This window comes from Serpula lacrymans, assembly GCF_000218685.1.
Source record: "Serpula lacrymans var. lacrymans S7.9 unplaced genomic scaffold SERLAscaffold_1, whole genome shotgun sequence".
NCBI lineage: Eukaryota > Fungi > Basidiomycota > Agaricomycetes > Boletales > Serpulaceae > Serpula > Serpula lacrymans.
Window position 1 is genome coordinate 5,517,873 of NW_006763290.1, and position 12,267 is coordinate 5,530,139.

At 46.8% G+C, this 12,267-nt stretch overlaps 4 protein-coding genes across 4 annotated transcripts; 2 read left to right on the top strand and 2 right to left on the bottom strand.

Annotated features, from left to right (window-relative positions):
* Positions 1 to 96: 96 nt before the first annotated feature.
* SERLADRAFT_456014 (uncharacterized protein) lies at positions 97 to 4,311 on the bottom strand (the record flags this gene model as incomplete). Its single annotated transcript, XM_007313031.1, has 17 exons — positions 97 to 164; positions 224 to 268; positions 323 to 348; positions 413 to 777; positions 828 to 930; positions 985 to 1,077; positions 1,128 to 1,704; positions 1,766 to 1,819; positions 1,875 to 1,940; positions 2,000 to 2,084; positions 2,147 to 2,263; positions 2,318 to 2,373; positions 2,428 to 2,580; positions 2,635 to 2,687; positions 2,749 to 3,417; positions 3,482 to 3,575; positions 3,961 to 4,311. The coding sequence occupies 11 exons, from the start codon at positions 4,211 to 4,213 to the stop codon at positions 1,655 to 1,657; spliced, it is 1,650 nt and encodes a 549-aa protein (XP_007313093.1).
* Positions 4,312 to 4,992: 681 nt separating this feature from the next.
* SERLADRAFT_456018 (uncharacterized protein) lies at positions 4,993 to 5,461 on the top strand (the record flags this gene model as incomplete). The annotated part of the gene is made up of 2 exons (XM_007313032.1): positions 4,993 to 5,292; positions 5,356 to 5,461. A coding segment is annotated over one exon (220 nt), but the record flags the coding sequence as incomplete, so codon positions are not given.
* Positions 5,462 to 5,659: 198 nt separating this feature from the next.
* On the top strand, positions 5,660 to 6,423 carry SERLADRAFT_456019 (uncharacterized protein; the record flags this gene model as incomplete). The annotated part of the gene is made up of 1 exon (XM_007313033.1): positions 5,660 to 6,423. The coding sequence occupies one exon, from the start codon at positions 5,721 to 5,723 to the stop codon at positions 6,105 to 6,107; it is 387 nt and encodes a 128-aa protein (XP_007313095.1).
* Positions 6,424 to 10,957: 4,534 nt separating this feature from the next.
* SERLADRAFT_359232 (uncharacterized protein) lies at positions 10,958 to 12,213 on the bottom strand (the record flags this gene model as incomplete). Its single annotated transcript, XM_007313034.1, has 2 exons — positions 10,958 to 11,361; positions 11,415 to 12,213. 2 exons carry the CDS (start codon positions 12,191 to 12,193, stop codon positions 11,109 to 11,111), a joined length of 1,032 nt encoding a protein of 343 aa, XP_007313096.1.
* Positions 12,214 to 12,267: the final 54 nt, after the last annotated feature.

Below are 12,267 nucleotides of genomic sequence, written 5' to 3' on the forward strand. Positions count from 1 at the left end.
CTAATCTAGGGTTATGGTCATTTAACATACATTCCCACGGTGTACTACAGCCCGGACGCGCGTCCTGAATACGCAAGTCAAGGTCTTTCGCCAGTCATATCTCTTCATCTTCAATTACCGCGCCTTTCCTCACACAAGCATGTTCTTGACGCGCTCAGAGTATGGTAAGTATATCATGCTACTCTCGCAGAACATGTGTGAACGAAAAGCTACATTTATACAGATCGAGGTGTCAATACGTTCTCCCCGGAGGGACGTTTGTTCCAAGGTATGTTTCGTTCGTGTATCTGGGTATGAGAACCTCATATAATATTGTGGTTAGTTGAGTATGCCATCGAAGCTATCAAAGTGAGATTTCAACTCGGTCGATCTGTCAATCCACCGACTGACCATTAGCTATTTATCTACTCAGCTCGGGTCAACGACAGTAGGAGTTCGCACACGAGAAGGCGTTGTATTGGCAGTCGAGAAACGTGTCCAGTCTCCCCTCCTTGAGTCAAGCTCTATCGAAAAGATTATGGAAATCGACTCCCATTTAGGCTGCGCCATGTCTGGGCTTACAGCTGACGCCCGCACAATGATCGACCACGCTCGCGTGACGGCGCAGAACCACGCCTTCACTTACGACGAAAAGATAAAAGTGGAAAGCGCGACGCAGGCGGTGTGTGACTTGGCTCTGCGATTTGGTGAGAGTGTACATGACGAGGAAGCCATGATGAGTCGGCCTTTTGGAGTGGCGCTGTTGATTGCGGGGATCGATGAGCTAGGTCCACAACTGTGAGTGTTCTGTTGTATGTCACCCCATCATGGTTCAAACTGCTCTGTAGATACCACACGGACCCTTCTGGAACGTTTATGCGATATGACGCAAAAGCAATTGGGTCGGGATCGGAAGCTGCTCAAAGCGAGTTGCAGGCCAAGTGGTATAGCGTAAGTGAACAAGTCTATTCACACTTCATGGACTAATTCCAATCTCACGATCAGCGGATGACTCTGGTTGAAGCACAAAAACTGACACTTCGGGTATTGAAACAAGTAATGGAGGAAAAGCTGGATCAACATAACGTACAGCTTGCGCAGGTATGTGGCTTGCGTTTTGGGTTATAGTATGACTCACATTCAATAAACAGGTCACACCACAGAAGGGATTCGAAATTTTAGATGAGGTCAAGCTAAAAGAAGTTATAGAATCCATGTAAGACTGCTGTACCAAATAAGTCGTGGGCTACACTGGGTATACTGGCCAATGATCAGCGCTGAGGTTTGCATGTTGAGCGTCAATAGCGTTCGAGAAATCAACTATGGCCTTCCGATGTCTTCATTGCAATCATATCACATCTCATACTGTTGTAACGTCGTCTCCAACGAGCTAATTATTCGATATACTGTAACTGTATAGATGCACAATTATAAGACCCGAAGAAACATTATAAGACAGGTGAACACGTAGGTATACATTTAGGAAAACACTAAGCGTGCATTGCGATTAAAATCCACGGCACAAATTGGTTGAAAGAATAGAGAGCGTACGAACAGGGGAAAGCGTGGACGCGCATTAGACGGGACGGGAGGAAGTCATTTCATAGCTGAAAGGGATGGATGGCCAAGGGAAAAGGATCAATCAAAGGAATGGTAAAAGGGTGTGGTAACGATGCTAAAACAAAGATAGGTTCTTAAGGTTGGACCTTACGATGAAGTCTCGCACTGTTGTGTAAAGTTTTTCTTAGTGGGACCGACTTGCTAGATAATAAATAAATCGACTAACCAGTGGATATAATGGTAGCTGTTCTATGAGTGTCTGTCACGGATGTGTAATGAACTGAAAAATAAATCAGACTCTAGATCCAAAGGATTTTAAAGGACTATTGACATACTAAACAGTTCTCTCTCCTTATTCAGTGTATATGTTTGATGTAAGATACCGAATTTCTTTCGGAAATCTGTTCAACATAGCATTATGACCAAAAATACCCACGATAAAGCACCAGTAAAGACTCACAATTTGAAACTGTTTCGTAGTCGTTTGGTCTATCACCATAGGAGACCATATGCTGATTGAGTCGGACACCGCTCTCAAGTTTGGCCTAGATGATGGTAGGATTGGTTAAAAGATTATCCCTCGCATATCAAGGAGTCAATTGCGAACCCGCAGTAAATCGCATTTGTTCAAAAAGAGAACGATATTGACATTCGCTAGCAGTTTTTGATCGATGACTGCTTTCCAAAGCAAAAGGGAATCTTCAACGCGGTTGACTTTTGGATCCTATAGGTTTAAGCTGTAAATGCATGGTCTACTGATAGCAGTGACCGAACCAACCTCTGCCAGAACTTGATCAAAGGCTGAGATGGGCGCCAGAAATATGATTGCGTTTACTGATGCATCAATGAAATCGGTGATAATGCTTCTGAGGATGTGAGAGAGCCTACCATCTTCGAAGTATGGCGTCCAAGCCTGTCGCTGATTTCGCGCTCCTCCGACATCATATATTTTCCACTCAACCGGACGATGATTAGCGCCCTGCAAAGAAAAGGAATGCTCGACTACACCAACAGTCTTGAGTCTGGCTTTCAGTACATCCTCTGTGACAGGACCATTCAGAGGTAAGCAAAATGGTGAAAAAATGAGTAACAAACGGTCTGTCGGAAAGTATCTCAGCGCTGTGATTCGCGGAATTTCATTCAAGTAGCTGTGCGGAATAGGAAATAAAAATTTCATCTCTCCGAAAGGGCAAAACATGAGCTACCCACAATCCGCTACTTTCTTCCAGCCTCAAACGTTTTTCACGTAAACGTTGCTTCACGCTTGGGTCCTTCCATACCTCCATCATCACAGGTGCACATGCATTAATCATGTGCACCGGATCGTCTGGATCATCCCACCATCCCTCGATCTCATTTGTATGAACGCTTTTTGGACTCTTTGTTTTGCCTCCCAGGGCAAAAGCCTTTTTCCAGTTTGAAGTGTGATGAACGCTCACTTCCTTGTGCTTAGATTTTGAGGAACTGCTCGTCCCAGCAGGAGAAGGCAGACTGGTTGACGACGAAGGTGGAGAGACCGGAGAAGGTGATGATGTTTTAGGGTAGGGGATAGAGATAGATGGCGAGGGGCGACCATTTTTTCCATTAGGGAGTATCTTGGAGTGCCCATTAGTATACATGTTCCAATTCGGTTGTTTAGGTCCAAGATGAGTCGCTTCGTCTTCATCAGGAGAGGAAAGCATGTGAGTCAACCGATCCTCAAGTTCCGCTAATGGCTCGAGATATCGACGGTAATGCTCGTACTTCTGAACCATAGTTCCGGCGAGTGCGGACGGTGGTCGACCAAATGAAGAAATTATAATAGATGCCGGTTCCGCCCCTTCCTCCTCCTCGTGTTCGTCCAATGGCTCGATTTCTGGTGATATAGCATCCAGTATTCTGCAACAGAAGGAGCATTGTAAACGGGGAATATCGGAGTTCCTTATCGGCATTTGGAACTTACCGTCGTATAGATCGGACAAGATTGAGGTATATTACCGCACGCCATGCTATTCTCTCAGCGTGGAAAGAAGCAGGGGTATGCATCAATTGAAATTCTAAGGAAAGACGAGTCAGTTGCCATCTATGTATGCTGCAAGTCATGGGAGGGGATGATGTATGTTCAGCCACTCCCGGAAGTCTGTTGCGCGCCGATTTGCGGCGCTAGTTTCGAGAACTTACCGCAGCATAACGTGCGGTACAATCAGACTTAGAAGTTACGGAAATGAACTAAAGGGCTAGAAGCACATGTTTCAGTGTTGCTGGGTATGCTAGAAATTTTATTGACGTCAGGTGAACCGAACACGATATCGAATTCAGATGGAAGACTTACAAGCCCTGCAAGACACCCCCAGTTCTCGACAAGTGATAGCGAGGCATGTGAAAATGCAAACCAGTCCTCCACCACCCGTCGCCAGTAAGAATAATAAGACGGAAGCTCACGTTTCAAAGTAGTACTCTTTCCACTTTCACTCTGGCCGAGAAGCAAGACCTTGACGACGGGTTTTGCTTTGATATCCTTTCTCTCTGCGCGCAGCATCTCATCGATGCTATCGCTGACCTTTTTAGCCTCATCTTCGGCACGCAGCCTCCTTTCACGCTCAGCTGGGGTTTCATTGGCAGGGGGACGGAGTGCAGCAGCGAGGGGATCAGAAAGGGATCGCCGCCGGTTCGGTTCCAGCTTTGAGCTTGCCATTGTGGACGGCGGCTGGTGCAGACGACGAGGACGAGGGGGAAAAACAAGGACTAAGGGGGGGCGCTCTTGAGAATCGGGCTTATATATGTGCAAAAAGACGAGACGAGAAACGTATCGACGGAGGAGACGCGCTTCCAAAAGAAGATTCTATTACATCCCTGCACGTGGCTCGGACCAGATTCAATCTCAGATCTTTTCATTGTTGCAATTCAGGACATTCAGTCACAGTCACCACAGCTGCAGTCACATCTGATACCATCGAAGGGTGACCCACCCATGCTGTATTTCGGTCTACAGGCTTTGTCTAAAAGTCTATCATATACTTGCAGCCTTTACAGCGCCCGTAGTAGTCCCCCAGCCTCACACAGACGTTGGCACGGCGGTAAGCTTAACCGATGGCCGTCCTATCCTCAAGAGCATGCTTTATTCGGCCAAGTGACCACTTTCTTATCCGGCTTCAATATCTTTTCAGGAACGAAGCCCACTGTACGAGCTCAGCTTACGAGACTGACGCAGATTTCACACTCATTCAGGACCAACGAACATTTTCTATATCTTTCCTGCCGCGTATTCAAAGGCTGTAGCATTCATGTTCATGTGGAGACAGCACCTGTGACGCTCATAGACGCAGGCAGCAATTTCCAGCGAGCAGAGCATGTGCTCACGAGGCTCAGCCACAAACCTGTGTTTTGTACCGCCAACTCATCGAGGCTCTACAGTCTGTAGTCTTGACTGGAATCCGTGGATATAATGCTGCGATGTGGGAGGAACGAGACCATTATACAATTCAGAAAACTTCTATTCCGCATATTCGTATCTGGGACAGCGCCAGGCATATTTGGAACAAAACCCCCAGCGGTTCGAAATACATGGTCGTATCCAAAGAAGGTAAATGGAAACAGGGCGCAGCGCACAGCAACTTCGATTTCGGCCAGTCTGTGTGTCTTTTTCCTACTACGAATTTATATCCTCCGTATCCTGGGATACACGATCTGGTGATCTGAGTCAAGTGCTCGCAAACATGTCGGATTCGTCAATAGCAGGCTTTTCGACAGTTTAGTTTCCCGCGACTCTACACGGTAACGTGGGCTTCACTGGTCGTCACTTCCCAAAACTCATCGTTCCAACTTCTATTTTCCCAGATCCACGTAAAAACCAATGACGTGGACGGGAAAATGACGTTGCATCAACGAATTTGGCCGAGAAGCTTCGTTGAATGTCACTTATAGTTGGCTGAAACAGCCAGTTCATGGATTGAATTTTCCATGTTGGACTTTGGACCACACAATTGATCATTCCCTGGCCTTTCATACCATATCATTCCAGCCGAGTGGACTAACATTGCCCCGCCTATATCTCACTTGCCTAGATAATTCGCTGCAACACCCTACGCACCTCCATTCTATCCTTCGTCTCTGATCTTTCGATCTCCTACCATCATGCAAGCGCCTGCAGTATCAACTCATCAGCAAAACAATCCGTTGTCTACCGGATCTATGCGGTTGCAATGATCAAGGAAGCTACAATAAGCTACAATAAAACCTCGCTGTCACTTGCACATTCCTTATTACTACTTTGTCGCCATGCTCAAGTGTCATGTCTTCCATTCAGGATCAGAAATATCTCAACCATGTCTCTTCGGATCACCAAGGACGTTGGTACGTCCAGAAATACTGATTTGATCTCGAGCCACGACGTGGGAGAAGATATTCAGAGACCATCGAATCTTTTTGGACTTTCCTCAGGACTAGCCAGGACCTATCAGGATACAGAAACTAGGAGTGCTGTTGTGAAATCATTTTCTGATGTTATTCCTAGTTTCATCTCACTAAAGAGGACACTGAACATGGATACTTTATGCGATCACAACTTTTCGCTCTTACCCATTTGCTGATATCAGCTTCAAGTATCCAGGATTTCGCAAATTTCGCCGTGCGATGCGTTCCGTTACTCATCGTTTTTCCGGTCGAGGGACAAAAGTTTTACCATTCTTATCGAAAACGCGACAGCAATGGCCATCTTACTACTGGTGAAGGCCTAGGCCCATACATTCAATTTTATCCTATATCCTTCGATACGCCTCCCCGACCATCGCGATGCGCCTTCTCTGCTCTCAGCATGAAACATTACTTTGTTCCACCATCGTATCGTTTTTATTTCCTACTCTTTGCTTTCCTAGAGCAATGTGAAGGCTCCATTCTTCTCCTTATAATGCGGTTGGATACCTGTAACTATTGATCTACTTCCTGTAAGTCCTTATCTAGCACTGACTGGATAGTAATGTTTATGGTAGAGCAACGATAGTTTTCTTGTAGGCTGGTCTATTTAGCAGATCCTATGCCATTGCCGACATACAGCTACAACCAGTGATCCATTCGTAGCGGGGCTATTCTCTTTGGCTTCATCATCTATAGTCCCTGCTTTGCAGAAACGTCGACGCCGGCACAAGACGTACGATAGATGGGACCAATGTCAGAAGGAAACTGCACCAGCCATTTGTTGTAGCGCACTATCCTTCCTCCTGTCCCATTCAATCATTTAATCGCATGCTTGGTGGATGTCATCTGAGGGGTATCTGCTATTGTAGTATAGTATGATAGCACTGCCAGGGCATGCCGACTATTTTGATGCTACAGTATTATAATTATTCGTCGGCCCCGAGGCGTCTCCTGTGTTCTCCTCACCTAGTGCTCATTTCTGTATTGCCAGAGACGACAATAATCTATAGCATGGCAAAGCGATGCATTGGGATCCTTGTGATTAAGCAGTGCTCTACTGGGGCTATAACAATACTTACAGCTTTTTCTCATATGAAAAGAAAAGCCTTACGTAGTCGTATCACAGATTCAAATTCGTGTACCATCTCCGCGACCATGACCCGAGCCCATTAACAGCATTATTACAACAGCAGAGCCAGGGCTGCAGTTGGTAAAATTTGGCAACCTGAACACTGACCGTAACCATCTCGAGCTCACCGTGACTGTTACGTATACATCTATCCAGTAATTGGAGAACTCGAACTAGACGAGCACTTCTTGTTCACCGTCTGTCGTCAGTACGCAACTTGAACCTCCATAATATTACGCTCGCTCGCTCTGGCAGTTTTCTCTCGGGATGAACATATTTCACGGTATTTGATTTAGATACCACGCAAGCCAGGCCTTGTGACTCTTCCAACTGATCATGATGTTGATGTGGGCTATGGTGTGGGATATTCTCAAGGTTGGATTAGCGCTAACTGGACATACGATACAATGCTAACTTCTCGAGGCCACTTCTTTGACACCTCTCTCATTAATGAACGAACTCAAAGGGTCATAAGGATCTTCCACGAAAACAAGCTAACATAATGGCGAGTTCAATTTCTGGGTGACAACCTACGAGTTTCCATCAACCATTTTCACGTTTTATTCAACCAACAGTTCTTGTTGATTTGGCGCCCAACTGTCGACCTTATTTTTGTCTCGGACATCAGCAGCATCGCCATGAGTATTTGGGATCCTTCTTAGAGGTCTCGCTGCTGTTATTTATCCATCATGCAGCAGTATTTGATCCCACTCATCGCTGTCGCCAGCCTATCATCTCGCCATGCCCTCGCAGCCTACCATTTCTCCTGACACGAAAGGCTCGCCCAAGTCCAGCGATGATGCCTCTACTCAACCTGGTGTACTGAGTGGCGGCTCGCCTGCGCCTCCAGTCAGCCCGCCCTCGCACACTGTCACTCCTTCGAAACCTCCTCCATCAACTCCACCTCCTGGGCCTACTGCGACGGCAGATTCTAACGTCCATCAACCGACTAGTCCAAGCACTCAGGGTGCTGCAAGTTGGAACTCAGCTGGGGGCGGACAGAATACATATTCACGTTCGGGTAGTAGTACTTCTCAGCCGCCTAATACAAGTGCTCAAGGTGTGCCACCTCGGGGCACGACTAACCCCACGCAACATGTTCAACCTAGTTCTATCCGGCCGGCTTATATGAGCACTCCCCATTCAACTCTTACTGAGAGCCCGACCAAGCCTACGCAGAGCTCTAGTTCGCCCTCAGTTGTCACTAGTTCATCTTCAGATGCCCGCAGTTTGACCACCACAACTCATAAAAACTGGTTTCCCACTTCTCCATGGGTTCAGTCCACCAAGCCAAACAGCAGCAGTGATGCTTCACCTACGGTAGGTCATACAGGATCCCACATTTGTCCGGAAACTGACCCCACTCCCACTCTCCCTATAGAAAAACGCTAACTCAGGCGGCGGGCACAGTCCTAATCTGGGTTTCGGTTTCGGCGGCGGCCATCACGCACCTACCAACCTAGGCTCTCCACTCATTTCTCTTCCATGGACCGCTACCAAACCTTTGTATTGCTGGCTACTTACTGATTGTGCGACTTCATCGCAGAGCTCTACTGCCAGAGGACATATATCGTCGACACCTCCAAACCCCTCTGAACGATCTCGCCCACATGACTCACAAACAACGGAGACTAGTACCGTCCGTACTGGAAAGCCAATGGGAACATCCCATGGCATACGGCCTCATACAGTACCTTCCCCCGGGCCGGGTCCTAAAGCGTTGACAACGGTGTTAGATACCACAACTATCGTATCGTCGACCACTTCCTCATCTACCACCAGCAACAACAATCATCCAACGACATCAAAGTCTTCACAGACTCACCATCCGCCGACGACTTCAAGCTCGCCGAGTCGCGTCAAGCCATCACCGACCAGTCAGTCACCAACGCCAAAGAATTCTAGTCCCCATAGAGCACCTAGCCCGCAGGTCACTACATTGTCCACTGTTGAACCCACGTCCCCTAGTCCCGTGACAAGCCAGCCTACTACTACTTCTTCAGAACATACTCGCACTGGGCCCGAAGTGACGCAGCCGGGGACTGCCTCTCAGCCTACTTCCACAGGAGACAGGTGCGTTATTCATGATCGTATCAGTGTTTTCCGTAACTGAAAAATGAATGTAGTCTTATCACTCCTAGTTCGAGGGCAAGTGAATCTACAAATACCCCAGGTGACAGTAGCACCAGCAGTGTTCAAGCGTCGTCGACCCCATCCAGCCATTTTGATACTCAACCCCCGTACGGAGATATTTGTTTCCTTTGTTACTGTACCGTTTACATGACTGTTTTTTTTTAGACTGTTACTTGACGGTCCTAATCTGACCGCCTCAACAACACCACAAGGATCAACAAGTACATCTACCATACCGCTGACATCCAGCGCCCCCTCCTCGAGCAAGTCCTCTAGTGCATCACGCGCGACATCGTCTTTCACAAATTCAGGGACCTCACCGCTTGGAACTGCTGCGTCGTTAGTAGTTTTCCTGATTGTGATCAATCTTGATTATGTACTTTATCATATTTCAGGCATTCGAAAGGTAATGCAGCGTTAATTGGCGGCATTGTAGGGGCCATCGTGGGCTTTATTCTCCTCTGTATCACCATCTACTTTATCTTCCGACGTAAGAAACGCCAGAATCTGCATGATCAAGAAGCCTCAGCCCCCCTGTCCCCCGCTCGAGACGGGGAACTGGTCACTCAGTTCACCCCTTACAACCAGCTGCTTGAACCTACCACAGGTGTAGGCTACAATGTTTTCTATCCCGATGCTAGCAACAGCTACGTTTCAATCCATCAGTCAAACGACCAAGAAATGGACACTGTGCTCTCTTCATCCAACTCTTCATTCGAGCCTGAGACTCCTTTACCTCCTTCCCCCTTTTATCCTAACGACAGCACAGAAACAATCCAAGCCGTTCCAGGCTTAGATAGTCCCTCCGCATCCATACTCCATGAAGAGAACAATGACGCGATAGACTACGAGGCCGACGGAAGCTCTGGTGTGCCGTACATCACTTCCAATCCTATCTCAGTTTATCCCTCGGTAATGGCAACAGCTTCATCGTCTGCATTTTACTCTGCACGACAGACCGAGTCTACTCCTGAAACCTTCTACGCCACTCCGCGAGAATCCATGGACAGTCTGTCAACCCTGCAGCCCGATACCAGAGTTGTTGAGCCCAATCCGTCGACGATTTCGCTTGTGGGCTTTCAGGCTTTCGATCCTGAACCTATGCCGAGTTCTTCGAGGAATCCTTTCGTTGTCAGCGGGGCGAATGAAAGCCAGGTGGATGAATCTCGTTTACACGTGAAGACTGAATCAGAGCAGGAACGCGATTGGACTGCTTCTTTGTCGGCTCCAAGTCCAAGTCCTTCAAGTAGCGAAGGACCTTCTATCGCGTCTGGATCAAAGAATCCTTACTACAATTATTTGAAAGCGCTTAAAACGCAAGGTACCTCTGGACAACCTCCGAGCAGCTGGGGCATGAGGAACGTCTTCCCAGCGACAAGTAGATTATCTACTGCTTCGTCTGCGTTAGAAGTTCCCGATAGTGAGGTAAGCACTTTTCAATCTGAGACTTGCATGTATAAAGACGGGAGGCTGATTATGTCTAAAACATTAGTCGCAATGTGGCATTGCCATATAGTTCTTTTCTATTTCGAAAGAAACATATACCATGGTTGCGCCTGATCGTATGGATGGTGATTTTGTTTGTCCTTTTAAATTCAGGTTAACAGTGTGGACTGAGAAGTTTAAATATTCTCTTTGTTATGGTACAATTTTTACCCGTACGACTTACCCTCATTTAACATCACCCACAAGGAATCTTCTTGAAAGTGATCTTGAAACTTTACCCTTTGTACCCTACTGCTATTACTTTGGCACTCTTAATAATGCTACAGATAGCTTCAAGGAGAATATTTCTCTGACGGGTCGCGTGAATACATGCATGTCTACGTTAATCTGGTGATGTCCAAACATGGAGAAATTGTCTATCATAGTACGGAACACCAAAAATAAGTGAAAAAAATGACGAGGAAATTACTCACTTGACCGACCATAGTGCAGTCAGTGCGTCGACAAGCATTCCGGGTACGTTTGTTATGTTGACTCCACTATACTCTAACTTCTCGTTGAATAAAACAAACCCTTGCCGCAACAACTCTGCATCTCGAATCCTGAAGTAATCGAAGGTGATGTCGGCTCGGGGACAGTAGATATCGATGGACGACATTGGGTCCATAAAAATACGCAATACATCAGATGGGAACGAAGTGATGGACGAAAACATGCGTCCCCTACATTTCTAATTATTCTTTCACCGATTTTATTACAGAAACAGAGGACGCACCAATCAGAAGTAATGGTAGATTGCCGGCGTTCATTCAAGGACTGGACCTTAGTCCATCTCGCCCCTTCTGCAATCAGGACATATGAGCCCCTATCGTCCACCCAACTTCTTCGAAATTGTGCCTGTATGCCTGTGAAGGTATACAATCGTTCCTGGAAGTTCTTCACATGATAATTATCGACGAATGTTGTTAACCTGATTTCATCATACTCCTCATTTTTGGAGGTGCCCTTATTGCGCTCAATTGGCCCAGAGTAGCCATCTGGGGCGCCTGAGAGAGTACCGAGGGAGAGTTTGGTCTGGAAATCGTCGACACGTAGTATTTCACCCGTCAATACTGTAGTCACTAAGTTCTTCCGCATGCGCTGTATCCAAAAAGGTGTTTCGGAGGAAGAAAAGACTCGAAGACGGAAGTCATTCAAGTCTGCCAGTAGCCAAGCACCACCTGAGAATCTGAAATATACAGGCATGAACCAGATTGTAACCTCAAGTAGGGCTATGGAGACATGGCATTTCAAGTCTTTATATTCGTAGTCGAAGACTTCAAAAGTGACCCAGCGAGGACTCGTCGGGCGAGGAAAATAGAATCTGAGCCGAAGATGGGATGCTGATATAGAATATTGGGATTTGTAAGAAAAGAAGAGTCCAGATATCAAAAAGGGCCGTATCTTTTTGATACGGATGATATAGCCATGGTATTGAGCATATATGAAAGACGATAACAGCACTGCAAGCAACCCAAAGAGACACTGGAGAGCCAGCCAAAGGGTTGGGAACATGACTGTGCGACTGAAACCGCAGAAGACAAGCCTAGCTGCGCAGTCCACTTTGGAGTAGTGCATAGTATTGGTAT